Raw genomic sequence first — 23816 nt, 5'->3', positions numbered from 1 at the left:
GATTCCCCTAGTAGTAAGGATTTCATCTAACTCCTTTTTGAATATATTTAGTGAATTGGCCTCAACAACTTTCTGTGGTAGAGAATTCCACAGGTTCACCACTCTCTGGGTGAAGAAATTCCTCCTCATCTCGGTCCTAAATGGCTTACCCCTTATCCTTAGGCTGTGTCCCCTGGTTCTGGACTTCCCCAACATTGGGAACATTCTTCCTGCATCTAACCTGTCTAACCCCGTCAGAATTTTAAACGTTTCTATGAGGTCCCCTCTCATTCTTCTGAACTCCAGTGAATACAAGCCCAGTTGATCCAGTCTTTCTTGATATGTCAGTCCCGCCATCCTGGGAATCAGTCTGGTGAACCTTCGCTGCACTCCCTCAATAGCAAGAATGTCCTTCCTCAGGTTAGGAGACCAAAACTGTACACAATATTCCAGGTGTGGCCTCACCAAGGCCCTGTACAACTGTAGCAACACCTCCCTGCCCCTGTACTCAAATCCCCTCGCTATGAAGGCCAACATGCCATTTGCTTTCTTAACCACCTGCTGTACCTGCATGCCAACCTTCAATGACTGATGTACCATGACACCCAGGTCTCGTTGCACCTCCCCTTTTCCTAATCTGTCACCATTGAGATAATAGTCTGTCTCTCTGTTTTTACCACCAAAGTGGAGAACCTCACATTTATCCACATTATACTTCATCTGCCATGCATTTGCCCACTCACCTAACCTATCCAAGTCGCTCTGCAGCCTCATAGCATCCTCCTCGCAGCTCACACTGCCACCCAACTTAGTGTCATCCGCAAATTTGGAGATACTACATTTAATCCCCTCGTCTAAATCATTAATATACAGTGTAAACAGCTGGGGCCCCAGCACAGAACCTTGCGGTACCCCACTAGTCACTGCCTGCCATTCTGAAAAGTCCCCATTTACTCCTACTCTTTACTTCCTGTCTGACAACCAGTTCTCAATCCATGTCAGCACACTACCCCCAATCCCATGTGCTTTAACTTTGCACATTAATCTCTTGTGTGGGACCTTGTCGAAAGCCTTCTGAAATTCCAAATATACCACATCAACTGGTTCTCCCTTGTCCACTCTACTGGAAACATCCTCAAAAAATTCCAGAAGATTTGTCAAGCATGATTTCCCTTTCACAAATCCATGCTGACTTGGACCTATCATATCACATCTTTCCAAATGCACTGCTATGACATCCTTAATAATTGATTCCATCATTTTACCCACTACCGATGTCAGGCTGACCGGTCTATAATTCCCTGTTATCTCTCTCCCTCCTTTTTTAAAAAGTGGGGTTACATTAGCTACCCTCCACTCCATAGGAACTGATCCAGAGTCAATGGAATGTTGGAAAATGACTGTCAATGCATCCACTATTTCCAAGGCCACCTCCTTAAGTACTCTGGGATGCAGTCCATCAGGCCCTGGGGATTTATCGGCCTTCAATCCCATCAATTTCCCCAACACAATTTCCCGACTAATAAGGATTTCCCTCAGTTCCTCCTCCTTACTAGACCCTCCGACCCCTTTTATATCCGGAAGGTTGTTTGTGTCCTCCTCAGTGAATACCGAACCAAAGTACTTGTTCAATTGGTCCGCCATTTCTTTGTTCCCCGTTATGACTTCCCCTGATTCTGACTGCAGGGGACCTACGTTTGTCTTTAGTAACCTTTTTCTCTTTACATATCTATAGAAACTTTTGCAATCCGTCTTAATGTTCCCTGCAAGCTTCTTCTCGTGCTCCATTTTCCCTGCCCTAATCAAACCATTTGTCCTCCTCTGCTGAGTTCTAAATTTCTCCCAATCTCCGGGTTCGCTGCTATTTCTGGCCAATTTGTATGCCACTTCCTTGGCTTTAATACTATCCCTGATTTCCCTTGATAGCCACGGTTGAGCCACCTTCCCTTTTTTATTTTTACGCCAGACAGGAATGTACAATTGTTGTAGTTCATCCATGGTCAGGTAACCAGTTCAAGTCACTGAGCTATTTAACGTTTGAACCTATGACCCTATTTACATGAAGTTATGTATTAACAAACTGCTGACTGTTTTAGCAGAGGTGTTAATCTGTTCAAAATAAATGAGTTAAGATCATGTCAAAATAGTAGAGTTAGGAATTTCAGTATTCCATTGCAAATATCAAGACCAGAGAAACAAGCATTATCAACCAACCCGAGCCAATGTAATGAATCTCGATTTGTTGAGACCATTGGATGAAGCATTCTCTGGAAGAAGAGTGTCTCACTTTGGGTAGGGAAGAATCTGTCATTGCCCTTCTTACTTGGAGTGAGCAATCTCCTATTGGCTGAACATGGAGTGCCGTTAATAGGCATGGCTATGCCGAGGTCTTAAAGTCACCATAGACTCGGCAGTCAGGCTAATAAACTGACCGTGCTGCTATGTGGAGGAATTTGAGGGCTGTGGGAGGAGAGTAATATGGATATGAACACGTCAGTGCGGAGATATATTCTGGGAAGATCAATGAATTAATGATGCCAAACACTTGCCAATTACCAAGCACTTGTGTATTGAAAATAGCCGAGTAAGCTTCATATAGTAATAACAGTAGCAATTTAAAAAAAAATGTTACCAAAAATAGAAGTGCCGCACCATGGAGTAGAATCTAGGTTCATGGCTTGTGGTTTTCCAGTTAGAAGTTCTTCATTTAAACTGGATTTTTGGGGTGGATTGAGATGAGGCACTTGCCCACGGGGAGGGGAGAGAGAATCAATCTAGGCTACACTTGGATATTTCCTAGTGGCATATTCTAGATTGACTGGTAAATGGCATGTGGTATGTGTGGGCGTTGGGGGGTGGTCAGGGGGAAGGGGTAGCATAATCAAAGAAAAGGGTGAAAAACAAATCTGCAGTTTTAATTTAAATTTATTTACCTGAAATAATTGAATGTTCTTTTTCTTCTGAACAGATAGCATCATGATGCTCCAACACATAGGACAAGGATCTGCATCAGATGTCAGTACAGCAGCAGTCGTTCCGTGTATCTCGCCCTCAATGTCTCTGGTATTTGATGAGTTTACAAACATTACCCCTTTGGTCAAAGAAGAGCTGCGATTTGCCATTCAAAGCAAACGGATATCAAATGGAGCATCAAGCATGGAATATTTAATAGGAACTGAGAGCTCAAACGATACAGTAGAAAGACGGGTACGTTAAACAAATGTATATCTTGGAATACCAAAGTTATACCATAGTGTGAACACTCTAAATTCGTTGTAGCCTGGTTTGAGGCAGTGACACCGATTGGGTTCTAATTTAGCATTGGTCGATGTCCACTGCCTCCAACAAGAATATTCCCTTTAAGTACCCCAAGAGGGGAGTGGATCGCTAAGGGAAGCATTCCACAGTTCTCTTAGGGAGCTAAAGGCCCATCGCAGGGCAGTAGCGTGGAAGTCCTGCTCAAGTTGAGGCACTCGGACACCAGCATCCTAGTGCCTAAAGAGCAGGTGAGGTCGACCATCTGAAATCGGCAAAAAAGTGGAATGGAGGCTACCAACAGCCTTCCACAGGTAAGGGAGGAAAGTAAATTGTTAAAAATTTGACACTCAACACTTACCTCTTCATTCCCTGCGATATCGCCCTGGGATCGTCTGCTTTCCCCTGTTGGGAGTAGCGCCAGGTAGGCGAAAGCAGTCAATTTTGGAAACACATCGCAAAGGAGACATTGCACACTCGTTACATCACCAAATGGGTGGCGCTTGTCATGTATTCAACTATCATTGTAACCCATGTATAAGCTGACCTAAGTTGTACACCTTGAGAACATTGATCACAAGGGGGTGAACTTGTGGGAGACACTCCTAACCTCGACTTTCAGGTATAAAATGGGAAGCTCCACCCACCTTCATCACTTGAGGTCTTGGTAATAAAGGTAACTGGTCACAGAGTGAGCTTCTCTCAAGTATGGGCCTCGTGTGCATTTATACTGTACATTAAGGACATTTCATTGGCGATGAGAAACTGGGATTTAAACCACGCGACCATGGCCACTAGCAGCACAGAAGAGAGGTACTGTGTTGGTGATGATTGGACGACTTTATTGAGAGACTACAGCAAAGTTTTGTCACTAAGGAATGGTTGGGACAGGATTCGGCCGACAAACGCAGGGCTCATCTCCTGACAGTTTGTGGATCCAGAACGTACTCACTGATGAAGGACCTTCTAGCGCCAGAGAAGCCGGCGGACAAGACGTTCGAAGAGCTCAGTAAGTTGATCAGGGAACACCTTAAACCAGCGAGCAGCATGCACATGGCGAGACACCAGTTTTACACACACCGGCGGCGAGAAGGGCAAAGCATTCCTGACTTCATGGCAGATCTCCGGCGACTGGCGAGCCTATGTAAGTTCCCAGGTGCATGCAAAGTGGAGATGCTGCGAGACTTTTTTATTGAGGTCATTGGGCACGCTGGGGTTTTCAGGAAACGATTGAGACCAAAGACTTGACCTTGGAAGCGGCGGCTCTGATAGCCCAGACATTTATCTCAGGGGAGGAAGAGACCAGAATGATATATGACAAAAGTCTTGGCTCAAATGCGGCAAACGACCAGGGAGTCAACATTGTTAACTTGGCACACAGTTCTCTAGGCAGACAAGGGCAATCAGACATGCCCCAGCATGTAGTCAAACCCAAAGGGGGAATTCAACAGAGACAATGGCTAGCTGAACGACGATTCATGCCATCGCAATGGACAATGCGGCCAGTAATGGGGCCATCAACACCTGTTAATGGTGCGCCTAAGGATAGTTACAGAGACAGTCAGAGACGATCGACTGGTAATGGACCTTTTGTTTCCAACAACAGGGCCTCCAGCTCATGCTGGAGGTGTGGAGGCAAACACCCAGCCAGAGCCGAACGAACCCTGAACGGACATCTGTTATACTCAATATACCTGCAGAAACTGCAACGCCAGCGGTCACTTGGTGTGTATGTGCAGGAAGCCTGCAGCCAGGTTGATGTACGAGGAGGGAAGGCCCGATGTAAGCCCTACGAGGCCAAATGAATACTGGGGGAAATCGCTGGAAGCTGAAGTTCAGTGAGTTCATGTGGAGCACACATACAGTTTATATACCAGGATGCCACCGATAATGATGAAAGTGCTCCTCAATGGCATCCCAGTACTAATGGAGCTAGACACGGGGGCCAGCCAGTCCCTGATGAGTATCAAACAGTTCAAAAGGTTGTGGGTGTCCAAGGCCAGGAGGCCAAAATTATTGCCGATTGATGCACTGCTACCGACATATACAAAGGAGATCATTCCGGTGCTAGGCAGCGCCACGTAGTCGTGACCCACAAAGATTCGGAGAACAGGTTGCCACTCTGGATTGTCCCGGGGGACGGTCCCGCACTACTGGGGAGGAGTTGGCTTGCTGTCATGAACTGGAAATGGGGCGATGTCAATGCAATTTCTTCTGTGGAGCGAGTATCATGCTCACAGGTCCTGGACAAATTTGACTCATTATTTCAACCCGGCATCGGCACTTTCATGGGGGCTAAGGTTGTGATTCACATAAACCCGGACGCCAGACCAGTACACCACAAGGCCAGAGCGGTGCCGTACGTGATGCGGGAAAAGATAGAATGTGAATTGGACCGCCTGCTGAGGGAAGGCATCATCTCGCCAGTCGAATTCAGTGACTGAACGAGCCCGATCGTGCCGGTGCTCAAGGCGGATGGGTCGGTCAGGATATGTGGCGATTACAAGGCCACCATCAATCACTCCAAGACCAGTACCCGCTACCGAGAGCGGAGGACCACTTTGCGACGCTATCCGGTGGCACACTTTTTTCAAAATTGGACCTGGCCTCAGCTTACAAGACCCAGGAGCTGGCGAGTGAGTCGAAGAAGCTGACCACCATCACAACACACAAGGGGTTGTTTGAGTATAACAGATGTCCGTTCAGGGTTCGTTCGGCCGCCGCGATCTTTCAGCGAAATATGGAAAGCCTCCTCAAGTCGATTCCAAGTACGGTGGTTTTTCAGGACGACATCCTCGTCACAGGTTGCGATACTGAAGAACACCTCCACAACCTGGAGGAGATGCTATGCAGATTGGACCGGGTCGGGCTGCGACTGAAAAAGGCGAAGTGCGTCTTCTTAGCTCCTGAGGTAGAATTCCTGGGAGGAGAGTAGCAACAGATGGGATCAGACCTACTGCGACCAAAACGGAAGCGATCCAGAGAGCACCCAGACCCCGTAACACAACAGAGCTGCGTTCGTTCCTGGGGCTCCTGAACTATTTTGGCATTTTCTTCCCAAATTGAGCACGCTGTTAGAGCTGCTACACGTGCTCCTACGCAAAGGTCGCGATTGGGTCTGGGGGGACAGCCAGGAAAAGGCTTTTGATAGAGCACTCAACTTGTTACGTTCCAACAAACTGTTAACGAAATATGACCTGTGTAAGAAACTTCTTCTAACGTGCGATGCGTCGTCCTATGGGGTTGGGTGTGTGTTGCAGCATGTTAATGCCAAGGGTCAGTTACAGCCGGTAGCTTATGCCTCCAGAAGTCTATCCCAGGCAGAAAGGGGCTTCGGGATGGTAGAAGAGGAAGCGCTAGCATGTGTATATGCAGTAAAAAAAATGCACCAGTACCTGTTTGGCAGGAAATTTGAGCTGGAGACAGATCACAAACCTCTAATGTCCCTTTTGGCCGACAACAAGGCCATTAATGCGAATGCATCGGCCCGAATACAGAGGTGGGCACTTACATTAGCCACACAATTCGGCACAGACCAGGCACTGAAAACTGTACCGATGTACTCAGCAGGCTACCACTAGCCACCACTGAGGGGGCAGCTGAGCATGATGCTGAGATGGTCATGGCTGTTGAAGCTTTCGAAAGCGAAGGCTCAGCTGTGACAGCCCGTCAAATTAAAGTCTGGACAAATAAAGACCTGCTACTGTCTTTAGTTAAGAAATGGGTCCTGAATGGGGACTGGGCAGCCACGTATGGGGCATGCCCTGAGGAATTTAAGCCATTTCATAGGCGCAAGGATGAACTCTCGTTCAGGCCAATTGTCTACTGTGGAGAAACTGAGTAGTCATGCCCCAGAGGGGCAGAGAGGTATTTATCAGAGAACTTCACAATGAGCACCCGGGCATTGTCATGGTGAAAGCAATTGCCAGGTCACACGTTTGGTGGCCAGGGATAAATGCAGACCTGGAACTTTGTGTTCACAGGTGCAACACGTGTGCTCAGCTGGGCAACGCACCCAGGGAAGCCCCCCTTAGCCCCTGGTCCTGGCCCGCCAAGCCATGGTCACGCATCCATGGGACTACGCAGGTCCTTTCATGGGAAAAATGTTTTTGGTTGTAGTAGACGCCTACTCTAAATGGATTGAGTGTGCCATTTTAAATTCAAGCACATCCTCTGCCACGGTAGAAAGTCTACGGGCAATGTTCGCCACCCATGGTCTACCGGACGTCTTGGTCAGCGACAATGGCCCGTGCTTCACAAGCTCTGAATTCCAGGACCTCATGGCAGGCAATGGAATCAACCATGTCAGAACGGCACCGTTCAAACCGGCCTCAAACGGCCAGGTAGGAACGAGCAGTGCAGATAATCAAACAGGGGATGCTCAGAATCCAAGGGGGTTCCCTACAAAGCCGCTTATCACGCCTCCTGTTGGCCAATAGATCCTGACCACACTCGCTCACAGTGGTTCCACCCGCAGAGCTGCTAATGAAAAGGACGCTCAAAACCAGGTTATCCCTTATACACCCTATGAAATAAATTGTTGAGAGCAGACGTCAGTCACAATGTGACTATCATGACAGGAATGCGAGGGCGCGATGTATTGATGTCAATGACCCTGTTTTTGTCCTTAATTACGCTGCAGGGCCCAAATGGCTTGCAGGCACTGTGATTGCCAAAGAGGGGAATAGGGTTTTGGTAGTTAAACTTACCAATGGACAAATCTGCCGCAAACAACATGGATCAAACTAAAAGGAGGTTCAGCAACCCCATAGAAGAAGCAGAGGAAGAACATGACGTAGAGTTTACTCCACCACAGGTGACTGAACACCGGAACCAAGTGGAGGAGAGCCCAGTCACTGTAGGCAGTCCGGACAGGCCTGAGGCACAGCAAACAGCAGACACTCAGGCCAGCACCCAACAACCGGAGCCCAAACTCAGGCGCTCTACAAAGGAGCGTAAACCACCAGAGAGACTTAACCTGTGATCCCAATAAGACTTTGGGGGGGAGGTGACGTCATGTATTCAACTATCATTGTAACCCATGTATAAGCTGACCTAAGTTGTACACCCTGAGAACATTGACCACAAGGGGGTGAACTTGTGGGAGACACTCCTAACCTGGACTTTCTGGTATAAAAGGGGAAGCTCCACCCACCTTCATCACTTGAGGTCTTGGTAATAAAGGTAACTTGTCACAGAGTGAGCTTCTCTCAAGTATGGGCCTCGTGTGCATTTATACTGTATAGTAAGGACATATCAGCGCTAGAGTGCGCAGCACTAAATGACAGCGCCAACGCTAAACCACCAATGAAGTACGCGGCAGGCTGTCATAGCGCGGTGCTCGGGCGGTAGGTGCTTAGCGGCGTGTTATCGCCTGACATGGGCGCTAACGGGTGCCGCTAAGCTAACTAATTTTTAGCCCTCTGAACTTAAAATATCACAATAGTACAAACTAGATTGTGACCAAAACCAAGTGATTATTTTATTTTATTTTTTATTTTGAGGCACTACTGTCATCTTACAATTCCAAGAAAGTGAGTTTAGATATTTATTTTTACAGGCGACACCACAAGAAGATGAGAGGAGAAGACGGAGAAGGGAAAGAAATAAAATAGCGGCAGCTAAATGTCGAAATAAGAAGAAGGAAAGGACAGACATATTGCAAAAAGTAAGTACATATGTCACTCAATAAGCATACCATTTCTTTGTCCTGAGGTATGGATGCTTATGGAAGCTGCATTGCTCTGATTTGGTAGAAATTGGCTTATATCAACTAATAGCCACTGACAGTCAAAATTATTTATGGTAAAAAAGAACTGTGTTCTTTTACATGTTTTAGTTTTCAAAACAATAATAAAGACCCAGAATTTGTGCTGGGTATTGATGACGACTGTCATTACCCCTCTCGAACTGACCGTAACTTCAGAATTTAGCTCATGCGCATCTAAACGCAGAAATCCTGAAGTTGCGGTTAGTTATTCACTGCTCCGACACTGTCTGCGTCTGGACATCTCTCCCCTTCCCCCCCCCCCTCTCCAATATGATAAAAATTGACATTATTTAAAAAAATACGTTTCTTTATGTTTGTTCATGATCCCCATGTGAAATTCCCAATCTTTATTTTGCTCTCTGTAACATTTTTAAAAAGTCAGGATAAAAGCAGCTTTTCATTTCCTGGTTTCTTGCCTATGAGAATTCTTCAATGTGATTGGCTGCATAGACAGCATGTTGACGTCACTGCAGCATCGCACTAGAAATCCCTATGACAGAGCACTGCAATCAATTGAACATCGAAAAAGACAAACGTATCGCCACAGAGATCTCTGTGGGCAGGTTTCTCTGGGGCCAGCAGCAAGCACCTTTGCTTCACCGCTGACCGCAAATTACAGGCAAATGTTTGGTCAGGCAGTCTAATTGTTTACCAGGTCTGTAAGGGTGGGTGAAGCCTGAAAGCTGAACCTTAGTCAGAGATGTGTTAGTCCTCACTGTAGACTTACCTTGTTCTCGTGCTCACAGTCTCTCAGCATCAGATATAGTATGCGGACTATTCGACATGGAAGTTCACACATCTGTGGTCTCGGATTGCAACTGATTGAGACAGAACTGAGGAAATATATAAGAATTAAATAATTAGTTACTTGTGGGTGAACATTTTAGCAAAAAGAAATTATGAAAAAGAAATTGAAGAGGAGAAAGACTATTTTGGGATTTACAGGAGTTGATAATGGAGCATAAATGTTCGGCTGAGGCTCAGTCTGAGGACTCATGTTATCTTAATCTCTCAGAGGTGTTATTGCCATTACAGTTAACTCTCAGTTGTTATTGCAGCTGTCAGAAAGTGGCACCACAATATAAATATGTAGTGAACGATTTAAAATACAATACTATTGTATGGACTGAGTATTTACATGTAGAATACTTGCCCCCCTTTGTGGGTGTCCCAATACAGAGAGGCTTAAACATGACCAACTCTTTTCTAGTTATCTCCTGCTGAAGAGGCTTTTTCTTAACCAAGCCAATTTAGTACAGTCATGCTGTTAAAGTTTATCATGTTCCAAGACAATATCATTGATCACCATCACCATATTTTACAATGATTGCTGCCAAACTCAGTGATGTCTGGCTGATGCACATGGAGATTTCCCTGCTCTATTATTGGAGCTTGCCGCCTTTCAATGGATAGAATTAAAATAAGGGACTCTGGGTATATATGGAGGAGGAATTCAACAGGCATAGCCATAAAAAGGTCCAATAACTATTGTGAATAAAATTACTTGCTCCTGCCACACACTTCGGATCCAAGATAAACAGATCAGAATATTTTCTTTATAGTGAGAGACTAGAAACTGGAAGAGCAAAGGGATTTGGGTGTCCAGGTACACAAATCACTAAAAGCGAGGTGACAGGTACAAAAAGGTAATCAAAAAGGCTAATAGAATGTTGGCCTTTATCTCAAAGGTGCTGGAATACAAAGGAGGGGTTTAGGGGGGGGCGGCGGGGCGGGGGGGGAGGGGTGGCGGGTGGGTGGGTGATGATTTAGTTGTACATAAAATGTCTTGTGCACAATAGCACAATACAGGTAAATATATTTGATTTGTATATATACTTAACAAACATCTACCACAATTCCCAGTCACCAAGGAAGTAAAATACTCACAACAATCAAAAACACTTACACACTCAGCTTTTCATCTTATGATTTTATCAAGAAATGCAGAAAAAGGTTAAAAGTACACATGAATAGGCCGTGTGAATGAGTATTGAGATCACATGCCCAACGAGGGTGTCTATACTCATTTTTTAATTACTAATTAGAAATGCAGTTAGCCACATCTGGATTTCCAATTAGCCACATGTGGCTAGCGGCTTACATTTTCGACAACATTGCTCTAGATAAATGCCCAAAGTTACAGTTATCCACAAGCTCCAAAATCTCCTCCAAGAAATCAAACAGGTTTGTCAAGCAGGATCTTCCCTTGTCCTGCCTCCCCCCGCCCCCCCCCCCCCACCGCCCCTCTCACCTACCACCCCACTAAAAGCCATGTTGACTTCCCTTGAACACTCGATATGTGTTTCACAATGCGCTATTTCAGAATAGCATCTTAATATTTTACCCAGGACAGATATCTGGCTTACTGAACTGTAATTACCAGGACAATCCATTTGCTCTTTTTAAAAAAATATATTGTTGTTACATTCACTTTCCTCCAATCCTTTGATACAATTCCTGATTCTAGTGATTCCCTAAAGATTCCACTAGAACCAATGTTCCCTTGAATCTTTTCTGGGTGCACAGCCCCTTTAACAGGCTATGCGGCCCATTCAAATTACCGTGCATGTGCGGTTTTTCCTGTTTGTAAAGCCAGCATGTGTCCTGCGCGAGACCTCTGGACAGCTACACAGCCATGCAGCTTAATGGAAACACTGACTAGAACATGCCTATTTCCTTAAGTACCCATCTTTGTAGGTCATGAGCCTTGTGGATGTAATGTATGCACCTATGAATATGCTCACGGGTTTGTAGAGCTGTTGACCTGCCTCTCTTCCGTGGTTACATCCGAGCCTGGAGATGGAGCACTCGGTGTCCACTGGTACACTCGTGGCCTTCCGCGAGAGGTGGGCGCCGGAGGGACTGGAGTGCATCATCACCCCCGGCAGCCAAATTTTAATTTGAACCACGTCAAAAGTTTAATTTGTTTAAGTTTGTCGGTTTCAGTGCCCCCCCCCCCCTTTAAGCCAGGGGGCACTTGCATAATTTGTGTTTTTGGTGCCCTCGAAAAAAAAACAAGGGGGCACTTGAAAAGTCTTTGGAGTGTGCCCCCCACCGCCTTTAATCAGAGGGCACTTGATTGATTGCAACAAAATAGTTGTAGAGCTGTTGAGTTGGGAGTGGCTTAGCCAGGCACATTATGTTCACAAGACTCAATAAAACTCCAGCCAGTTGAGTTCGGTGGATCCACGATGAGGCAGGTGGTTGTGAGCTTGGTGGATGAATTGATAATGTGATGTGTTATTGTTACACCTTTTACCAATAAACCAACTAGGTCTTAATAGCAATGTGTTGCTATGAATTCTTAAGCAAAGAACCCATGACGCAAATACATTACAATGGAAATTGTCCTCTTTCAGTGTTTGCAATACTTATTTCACTTCCCTGTCAGTAATTACTAGTGTCCTCTTCAAATTTTCTGGAAATGAACCTTTGTTTCCCAGAGTCAATGATTTCTTCTATGAACACTAATACAGAGAAATAATTCAGGCTATCTGACTTTTTTTGGATTGACTGAAACCATCTCCCTATAAGTGCCTTTCAAAGGCACAACTACTCTGACTCTATTTATTCTGAATGTACTTATAGAGCCCTTTGCATTAGTTTTTGTTCTTTGCATTCCAAATCTCATTCTTTATTTTTGCCTATTTAACCAGTCTTCTAACAGTTCTCAACCAATCCTTGTACTCCTGCCTGTCTACCACTGAAGCTGCGGATCTATATTTGAGGAACACCCATTTTTTTCCTATTGTTGCTTGCATCACTTCCTTTGTCGTTCACGTAGGTTTCATTTATTGCTATTGTCTTTCTTTTCCAGTGCCATAATTTGACTTTGTAAGCACTGCATTATATATTTAAAAGTATACCGCTTCTCCAAGCTTTGTCCTTCTAATGATCTATTTCTGTTCAGCTACATTAACTGCTTTCTCAATCCCCCAAAGCTCACCTTCCTAAAACTGTTGTACTGTCCTTAACCATGGCAAGTGTAACACCAAACTCAATTATGTTATAGTAACTGTAACCAAGATGTTTGAACAAGTTAAAATTGGGAATCATCATTGGCTTGTTACACAAAACCAGACTCGGCATCACCTCTCCCCTGCCCCTCTATCCTGCCACCTCATTTGATCATTTGGATCAAAAAATAGACCATTACCATAACCCAGTGTGAACTGGACATTAATTAAGATTTTAACTGTCTGTCTCTAAACTCAACACTGATTAAGCTTTAAAGATATTTCTAACTCCCTTAAGAATGAGAAAACTCTTCAGAATTTGTTGTTACATAGAGTAGGTGCCAGAACTTTAAATTATATGCATTTAGATTTCAATAAGTCAATAAAGAAATTAACGTTATTGGCTGTTAAATGTGGCAATGAGAAAAAAGGACAAATGTGTGGGAATGTATAAAAGTATGCCTACTTATATATTCTGAGGGAAAAGGTACACCAATGACTTTTTAGATATGTAAAGGAAAACTACACTTCATGTTTCTGCGTGTTTGGGGCATCAATAGAACTGTTTGAACAGGTTAGCGTAGGTGAGGCTACTGTCATGGGGACAGTGTTTGTAGACCCGTCCTACAAATCCATCAGTCAACCAATCACAAATGGGTACTACATATCCCTGAAATGATGCAATATTATAAGCATATATTGGCAATTTTGCACTTGAATATTTTTGGGAAGTTTGAATTGAAAAAGGTAAAGTGGAGCATCACCTGAAAAGTTAAAACTATTGAAATAGAAAATAATATTCCAATTAATGTCCTGAAGCTCATATTTTGCATGTACAGAATTTTATGTAGGTTAACAGCTTGGGGTTTTATGCAATGATGTAGTAATGCAAAATTTCATGGTAAAATAAATTCCCAGTTTAATGGAGACAAGCATAAATAGTGAGGAAAATGTTTTACAACATCTTGGTGTGTAGTCAAAATGTATAGTTCTTAAAAAAAAATCATAACTCACTACATCAGGAGAATTGACAAATGTACTTAATGTGATATCTTACCTCTAGGAATCAGAAAAACTGGAATCTCTGAATGCAGAGCTGAAAGCACAAATAGAAGAACTGAAAAATGAGAAACAGCAGCTGATTTACATGCTGAACCTGCACAGGCCTACATGTATAGTCCGCGCTCAGAATGGGAGGACTCCAGAGGATGAGAAAAATCTTTTCATCCAACAGATCAAAGAAGGAACACTACAGAATTAAACCATAAAGGAAATGAATCCTGGATCCACAGAGTCCGTCTCCCAGGAGACACCAAGAACAGAAGTAGCTCCACGTTAGTACATTACTAACTTGCTAGGGGAAAGACTGTTCATTAGCCAGAAGAGCTTGCACTTTCAGCGTAATGGATTTCTTCTGTTTCACTATTAACTGTTGAACCTGGAAAAGCGCTGCATTAAAACCTCATGCAAACAGGGGGAAAAAACACTTACTTACTCTCTGCCTTGACATTAGGCTGCACAATTATTTTTTATTAGTGACGCAGGCGTCATGCCTTTTATTGTCTTTTGTTGCTGTTGATCCCCAGTTCATGTACCAGCATGCCAGCCGTGTTTATGGTATTGTTACTTTGAGACTGTGTGACACTTATACCTGTAGCTTTTACTCGGGTCTGTAGCATTTACACCAGTTGTATAGGATATTATTGCGAGCATGTTACATAACTTTTGGAAGGAAAAGCAATGTTACGACAGAATCTAAGCATGTATCTACAAGTACTAAAGAGTTATTAATGGAGTGCTCTAATATAATTTTTTTCTACACTGTGATAGTTAAGATTTGCATTTGATACATTTAATAATAAAAATATTGTCATATCATTTAGTTTGGTCAATCTTCTAAAAGAAATGTCTTGATTTCAGTTATGTTTTGAAAGAATAATAGTTATAATTATGTTTATAATTATGATTATGAATACTCTCCACTTGCCTGGATGAGTGCAGCTCCAACAACACGCAAGAGGCTTGACACCATCCAGGACAAAGCTGCCCGTTTGATTGGTACCCCATCCACCACCTTAAACATTCACTCCCTCCACCACCGGTGCACCGTGGCTGCAGTGTGCACCATCTACAAGATGCACTTCAGCAACTTGCCATGGCTTCTTCGACTGCACCTCCCAAACCTGCGACCACCTAGAAGGACAAAGGCAACAGGTGCATGGGAACACTATCACTTGCAAGTTCCCCTCCAAGTTACACACCATCTGGACTTGGAAATATATCGCAAATCCTTCATTGTCGCTGGGTAAAAATCCTAGAACTTCCTCTCCAACAGCATTGTGGGAGTACTCTCCGCACAAGGACTGCAGCAGTTTAAGAAGGCGGCTCACCACCACCTTCTCAAGGGCACTTAGGGATGGGCAATAAATACTGGCCTTGCTAGCGATGGCCAAATCCTAGGAATTAATTAAAAAAATGTATAAAATCACTTTTTTGAGGCAGAAAAAGGTCTGCTGATAATCAGTTATAACTGGGGTGTTTCAGGTCCTTAAGTTTAAGTTTATTCCACCAGGTCTTTTCAACCTCTCAGTTCATAGCCATTCCGCATTCAACCTGCTGCATTCCTAGAAACTGAGAGGTGGGAGGATGGGCCGCAGGCTCCTGTATGTTTTCCAGAAACATTCCGCAAATTAACTAATCAAGAGTTTTCTCCACAGGGTATGTGAACCGTATCAGATCTTCTCAAAGGTGGACTGCCAATTCTAGTGGTAATGAACCAGTGAAGCCGACTACACATGTATTACCATAGCAAGAAAGTCAAAATTATTGCTCAACATGAGTAAAAAATTAGATATTTAATTTAACTTATTAATTCTCTATTCAAGGAATGGGATGTAGAGCTGGGTGACATAGTAGAACACACATCAACACCAGCCTTTTACCTCTATATTTAATTATAGGCATCACACATAGTTAATAATGTTTTCCTTTAGGCCTCTAAGCTCCAACCCCTCGTCTGGAGACACACACTCCATGGCGCTCCGCCACACACATTATTGGGTCAGACACCCTGCAGTCATCCAAGGGCATCTGACGGAAAAGTGCGCACAGCTCATTGTAATATGTAAATAATTAGTCCTTTGCTGGTTGTAAGACCCTTTTGTAAAATTGCTATGCCCCAGAGCTCGATTCAACATTTCATCAACTCGCCCAGCAAATAATGGGGCTAACAGTCAGGAAGGAGCCCGCTATTGAAAGGATCATGACCTCCATTCAAGTAAGTCACTAGTATATTCTGGGCCTTTTTTGGGGTGATTTTGTCTACAGGAGAACTGACTCCTGAGTTCACTGAACAACTTTTTGGAGGTGCAGGAGTGATTGTTTTCCTTGTAATTATATTATTTGCCTTGCGGGTGCTCTGTTGGGTCTGTCTTTGCGGCTGGAGGAGGATGGGGTGCATCAGCAGCGTCAGTTCGGAAAAGAGGGAGGAGGAGGGCCAGTGCATATCTTTAGACAACAGTTTTGTTATCTCAACCTGATGGAGGAGTAATGTGTGAAGTGCCTGCGCTTCACCAGGGAGGCCGTAACTGAACTGCCTCACTTGCTGCAGCCCAAACTGAAGCCCCAAACCAGGGCATGGACAGCACTGCCTGTGGCTGGAAAGATGAACTTAACTCTTAACTGCAACCTCTCAGGCTGCAACAGGTGACGTCAGCGAAATTTTGCTGTCCACTGCTGCAGAAGAGAGGTGACCGAGGCTGTCTATTCCAAGAGGGTCAACCACATCTCTTTCCCCATGGACCCAATGAAGCAGGATGAGAGAGCAGCAGGCTTTGCATAGATTGCAACTTTCCAAAGGGTGCAAGTGGTGAAAGAGTGCACACGCATTGCCTCTGCGTGCATCACATGAGGAGACTGGCATCTATGTAACCAGGAAGTGACAGCACTCCTTCAACGTCCAGCACATTTGTGACAACAAGCAGCAGATAATGCAGGTCTGTGCCTGGTTTCCTGGCAGCAGCCATAATGCCTTCATCCTGCGCCAGTCCTCTATCCCAGCTCGACTCCAGCCAGACTGTCAGGTCACAAGCTGGCTACTTGGCAAAAAGGGATATCCTCTTAACATCTGGCTCATGACTCATGTCAGGAACCCGGACACAGACGCTGAGCTGGCCTATATTGAGAGCCATGTCGCCACAAGGTGCGTTGCATGCTGTATGATTTTACTCTCCAGAGGGGTCAATCCTTAGCACCACCTGGGAAGGAAGAAATGGAGGTGGAGGAAGTGCAGGAACAGCTTCATCCACTAGTCCTGCCATCTGCCAAAAACCTCAGACAACTGATAGAAGAGCGCTTCAGTTGAACCATCTCCAATACACCAATAGCCCCGCCATCCATATTACCTGTTCTCACAACCATCATCTGAATGCCCACGTACAGTCCAACTTCAGGGGTCCTGCCCTTAGATTTCTAAGAATACTATGTCCAACACCAATTATACACAAAAAAGTTTACTACACCAACATAATTCATCACTTTTCATTTGAGAATTGATAATATTGAACATAAACTAAGAATCACCATTGCGCAAAACCCGAGTGCCTGCCTTGTGTGCTTGTTTAACTATTCTATTGCTCACATGAAATATATCCCCAGTAGCTACAGCTTGGGAGGTGAAAGGTTGTTGAGCTTCCATTGAGGACACTTCAGATGGCCATGCTGTGTGACATCGAGCAGATTTGCCGCTTTGGCAGACTGCAGCATCTTGGCATGAGACGTAGCAGTTTGGTCCTCCTGGCAACCTCCTCGACAGGGGCCTCCAATGCTGCATCCAGAAATCTGGGGGCCCTTGCTTCTGCAGCACATTCAGCCATTTTTGAGCTTTCAGAATGTTTCCTGCAGCCTACAGCCACAGTGCATCTCACCTTTAAGAGGTGCAGGCTGTCTTTAAATTGTGTCAGGGACGCACAATTTCTTGCCTCCCCCCACCCCCAACCAAACAGGCAGCAAGCAAATAAGCAACATGGGTAGAGCAAGTTGCATGCCTGTTTTTGTATAATGAGGTAGGTGCACTAATATCTTGCGACCATGTGAATGAGTGCGTGCTGTGTGCACACTGCCCTCTGAGCGCCTGCCTTCGGACGCGATCAAATTTCTAGGTAAAAGACTCCCCCTACCCTCCCCACGGGTGTTGGGTGTGACTATCAATCAAATGGTGAATATACACATGCAGAGCCTCATAGGTACAAACTTGCTGCTTCGCCATTTGCCCAAGTACTGCTGACTCCTTTTAGACATGTCCACCTAATAGATGAATCATTAGATGCTTGAGAAGTGTTAAAGGATCATTATTACAGGTGAGCTGTGATTGTTTTAATCACTCCAGTTACAAAATATTTGTACCCACCATTTTAAACAGTTATAATTAATGACAAAAAAGTATTAAAACTTTTTATATAAAATGGAAAATATACCCTTTTCCACATGTATTGTGCACCAAACATTGTGAAATTCCAGAAGTAATCGATATTTCAGTATTTGTCAACATTGCATTACTGATAAAAAAAACGATTTGACAAAACATTAGTTCAAATGCAACAGGATTAATGGTTTTCCCTATTTATCAAGCAGAATTAATTATGGGCTACTATGTAGTCTAAGAAACCCACATGTAAATAGAACAATCAATGCTGAGATCAGACTGTAATGAGAGAATGAGTTGAGAAAATACATTCACTAGATGGTGCTGTGTGTCTAACTTGCCTAAACATGGCACAAGCCATTTTTTGTAGCAGACATGACAACAAATTTACATTTTAAGGCAAATACTCAAAATGCATGCATGTTCTCCAGAGGAAGAAATAGCTAATTGTTGGATTTTGCACACTACATGGAAAACTTTGAGATTGTTAATGCCTAGTACAGGGTATTTAAGCTTTCATGGAAAGTTGAGATGTTATTGACTAACAACCAAGGCTCATATTTCATCCTCCCATCACAGATATTCTAGCTTAGATACACAGCCATGCCATAGCTCTATAAGTTAATATTGTTATAATTGTAGACAGGGTACAGTAATTATTCAAAGATCTTAACAATTTAACATCTCGTCTGCTTTTTAATTGACAAAAATTTACAGGAATCATTCCAATTTATGATTTTTTTTCTCTTAAAGAGCAATTTAAACATATCATACCTCCGATATATTCTCAGAGAATTTTGACCTCGTCTTGTAAATATAATCAAGCAGTGCAATCAAGAATTAAAACAAGCAGAATAAAGATCACCCAATTCATTTACTCTTGTTTAAGAACATGTACAAGACCTGCTCTGTTCATTTTTTTCTCCCATCTATCTTAAAAAACCTAAATGCCTTGCCTGTGTTGCCTCTCTGTTTTTTTCTCTTTTTATCTCCTCTTGTTTATAGTTAGAAAGGAACCAGAAACTTTCCAACACAATGGGTGTGAGGTGTTCATTGATTGTTAAGACTGGCTAACGTATTGCTTATTAATTGCAACATCAAAGCTAACTCATTAGCATCTGGACACTTATTTTCTGGCAGTTCCTTTTCTTTAACTTAACTTGTGTTCAAACATACAGCTTGAAAACCCAATATTTTACAGTATTATTAAAATATATTTTTATTTCCAAACCCTTTTGATGAAAACATTGCTTTAAAAAAATCTTGAAACATGACACTGACAAATTTGTTTTCCTCAAAAGCAAAAGACTGCAGATGCTGAAATCTGAAATAAAAATAGAAAATGCTGGCAATCTTAGCAGGTCAGGCAGCATCTGTGGAGAGAAACAGCTAACGTTTCAGGTCGATGACCCTTCATCTTCCTCATCTGTTTCCTGGTGCAGGGCACAGGAGGTACTGCATTAGCCCCTTCAGCAACCTCCATCCAGTTTGTCCGAGTGGTACTCTTGACTGAAGGATATCCTTCTACTCCAAATAAATTATCCTTCTCTGTAACATCTTCCGCAGAAGGGCCTTGACAAGAGCATCTGAAAATGATGCTGTTCTGCTTTGTTTCTGCCATTTTGTAAATTTTCAGCCAACTTTGTATTTGAGTGTGACCAATACCAGGACTGCACTATTGAACTGAGTCCATATTCACTGTGTTAGGTGATAGTTCCTTCCATGAATTAACAAATATAAAGTATAAAAGAATCCTGTTGATTCTTTGCACAAATGATTGTTTTTGTTTTCTTTGTTGGCATTGGTACTTGAAAGACTAACGAATGTAACTACAATGCTTAAACATGAAGGTGACACTCCACATTTTAATACATTGAGCATACAGCTAGAGCAAAAGGTGGTCACTTCAGCAAGATAATCTTTCAGATGAGGCATTAAACCGAGGCCCCGTCTGCTCTCTCAGGTGGACGTAAAAGATCCCATGGCACTATTTTGAAGACGAGCAGGGTAGTTATCCCCAGTGTTCTGGCCAATATTTATCCCTCAATCGACATAACAAAACAGATTATCTGGTGATTATCACCTTGCTGTTTGTGGGAGCTGGTTGTGCACACATTGGCTGCCGCGTTTCCTACAGTACAACAGTGATTACACTTCAAAATTACTTAATTGGCTGTCAAGCGCTTTGAGACGTCAGGTGGTTATGAAAGGCACTATATAAATGCAAGTCACTCTTTTCTTTCTTTTACAATCATGCTGGGACAAATTATATGGCTGATAGAAGGAATTAGACAGAATGTCAATCCAGATTGGCAGTGGCACATGGCAGGCATACTGGAGCAGGATCATGTACACAGCCACCTATCGTCAGTCAATCAAAGGGAAGAAAATGCAAAGTAGTTCTGATTATGATGGGTTGAGAGAAGTGGTGGAGAGGTAGAGTTGGGTGTCTTCCACATGCTTGTGGAAACTGACCCTTTTCCATGGATGATGTTGCCAAGGAGCAGCGAGTAGATGAGAATAGTAGGGGGCCAAGGCCAGATCCTTGGAAGATTCCAGAGGGACAGTGCAGCGTGGAAAAGAAGCCATTGTCAGAGCTATTCTGGTTCTCAAGCAGCAGCAATCCCACGGAGCTGGACAACGGGGAGAAAAGGCATTGAAGTAGGGTGACGTGGACAACTATTTTGAATGTGGCAAAGAGGTCGAGGATCATATTCACCATGGTCACAGCAACTTTGGTTTGGTGCTGTAAACAAGGCAGAAGCCAGACTGCAGGGATTCCAACAGGAAGTTATGGCAGATATAGCCACAAAGGTGGGAGGTGACCTTTCAGAGGAAAGTGAGGTTGGAGGTGGGGTGCTAATTAGCAAGGGTGACTTTTTGAGAAGGGGGTGATAGCAGAAAATTTGAAGGGAAAATGAAAGTGCCTTAGGAGAGGGAACCATTGACAATGTTAACAAGCATAGGAGCCAACACACGGCATTGAGTGGTCATAAGTCAAGTGGGAAGGGAATCAAGAGAGCAGGAGATAAGACTCATGGATGAGATGAGCTTGGAGAGGGTGGGATGGGAGATAGGGGAAAACTGCAGAGCGACAGGGTTTTGGTGCTGGAGTGGGAGCGATGGGGCTGCTGGGCTCTTGAGTTAAGGGGAAGGGGCAGGAAGCTGGATGGATGGTTGTGAGAACTTGCTTTATGTCAGGTGTTCCACCATTCTCTGATTGTCCGATTAGGATATACTAATATTGGAGTTTAGTCGGGACAATGGGAATAGCAACTAGCAAACAGGTTGGCTACATTTCACGTGAGGTGCGAGTATCAGGGATTGGCCAGAACAATGGAAGCACCCAAGCAGTGTCATATTAACTGTCTGGGATTGTCTCGGTCATTCTGTTCCTTTTGTAATGTTAAGGCAGGATAATTAACAGTTAAACCATCAAGGTGGCTATTATGTCAAGGTCTGGTGGTTTGGTGAGAAGGAACCACGCTTCAATATACATTCTGGGCATTATGTGATATGACTCTCATTAAAGGGGGGGGTACTTTAAGGATGTCTGGAAGGTTTTTGAACATGTGACCAATGACAAAAGAGGGATACAAAAGAACAGCTAGCAGCCTTTTTGTAGTTAGAGCTCATGGGACGGTCGGAAGTCCAATACCCACGGAGCCCAAGCTTGATCATATTGGATCTGCAGGAAACCAGGTTGAGTAACAGTAATAGTTATTATACTATTGGTGTCTGAGTAATAAACTTACATTTGGACAATACGCTCGAGCCTGAACCAGGAGGAATCATATGGTTGAGTTTAAAGAGATTTCTTTATAATGGTCTTGATCTTGGTGACAAATTCATAACTTTGCATTTGGTGTTTGAGCAGGGGGTGGGTTGATTGTAAGGAAAAGGAGCCTGAGGGTTTCCTTATCCTCCAAGATGATCCTGGAGTAATGGGAAATTTTGGCTGAGAATGGTGAAACATGGAAGTGCCTTGCTGTCTCTTGTTCCATTTTCAAAGGCTTTCTCATACCTACCCTCTTCAACCAGGCCTTTAATTACCTCCTATAATTTATCTCCTTCTACTGTTTATATGTTTATTGCTGTTATTTCTTGCTGATGCTACTACTGCCGCTGCCTGAATTGTAATAAGTAACCACGTGCCCTAATTCTCTTCATGTGGTTTAGTATGAGAAATATTTCCACATCCACTAAAGATTCATTCAAAGATTTAAAAAATGTCACCCAGGTTTTCCCATTTGTTCATAAAAGGTGTTATGTATTTAACCCCTCGTAACCTGTATGACATCTGACTACCAGAGGGCCCACATATTTGAGTCCCAAGGGATCCCAGCATCCCTTGGGAGCACAGTATATAAGCAAGCCAGCCACGAGGTACCTGCACTCTGGAGTCTTATTAAAGGAGCTAAGGTCATACTTGCTCATTGTACACAGTACTCAGTTTCATCCTTTATTATAAGTGTACCAATTGGCGATGAGTTAACGAACAACCACGCAAAAATGCAACAAACAGTCGGTATCCTGGAGAAGTTCTCAGAAGGGACGATTGGGAGTTCAAGCCCGTATCCAATGACCAGGCAGAACGGGCAGTTCAGACCATCAAGCGAAGCTTGAAACGTGTGTCGGAAGGCTCCCTGCAGACCCGACTGTCCCGAGTGCTGCTCAGCTACCGCACCAGACCCCACTCACTCACCGGGGTTCCCCCAGCCAAGCTGCTCATGAAAAGTGCGCTAAAACAAGGCTCTCTCTTGTCCACCCTGATCTCCATGATCACGTGGAGGGCAAGTGGCATCAACAAAGTGTGTACCATGACCGCGCAAATTTGTCACACGATATTGAGATCCTGTGTTTGTGCTCAATTCTGGACATGGTCCCAAATGACTCGCTGGCATGGTCACAGCCAAAGATGGGAGTAGGGTGTTTCAGGTCAAATTGGCCAATGGACAAATGTACAGAAAACATTTGGACCAAATCAAATTGCGGTTCACCAACAGCTACGAACAACTCGAAGAAGACACCACCAACTTTGACCCTCCAACACACACACAAGTGGCAACTGACATCATGGTTGACCACGAAGCCAAACTCATCATCCTCAGTAGCCCGGCAAGGCTGGCTGCCCAACAGCCCAGTGAAGAACTGACCAACCCACCCACACCTGCATTTGTACCGAGACGATCGACAAGAGAGCGCAAAGCCCCAGATCGTCTCACCTTGTAAATAAGTGTACTGTTGACTTCACATTATATATTTAACCCCTTCTAACCTGTATGACACTCGACTTCCAGAGGACCCACCTGTTGGAGTCCCAAGGGATCCCAGCATCTTTTGGGAGCACGGTATATATGCAGACCACCCACGAGGTACCTGCATTCTGGAGTCTTATTAAAGAGCTACGGTCACACTTGCTCATTGTACACAG

At 43.9% G+C, this 23816-nt stretch overlaps 1 protein-coding gene across 1 annotated transcript in view; it reads left to right on the top strand.

The window, feature by feature from the left end:
- atf3 (activating transcription factor 3) overlaps positions 1-14838 on the top strand; it is a 43605-nt gene extending 28767 nt beyond the window's left edge. Inside the window, exons 2-4 of the mRNA XM_070889501.1 lie at positions 2948-3186; positions 8795-8902; positions 14024-14838. Of these exons, the coding sequence (XP_070745602.1) occupies positions 2956-3186; positions 8795-8902; positions 14024-14221 (537 nt within the window). The 5' untranslated portion in view covers positions 2948-2955 and the 3' untranslated portion in view covers positions 14222-14838. The remainder of the gene's footprint in view (positions 1-2947; positions 3187-8794; positions 8903-14023) is intronic.
- The last annotated feature ends 8978 nt before the right edge of the window (positions 14839-23816 follow it).

Source organism: Pristiophorus japonicus, chromosome 9 (genome assembly GCF_044704955.1).
Source record: "Pristiophorus japonicus isolate sPriJap1 chromosome 9, sPriJap1.hap1, whole genome shotgun sequence".
NCBI classification, from domain to species: domain Eukaryota; kingdom Metazoa; phylum Chordata; class Chondrichthyes; family Pristiophoridae; genus Pristiophorus; species Pristiophorus japonicus.
The sequence above is the reverse complement of the archived record's forward strand: the minus strand, read 5'-3'. Positions and strand labels throughout refer to the sequence as shown.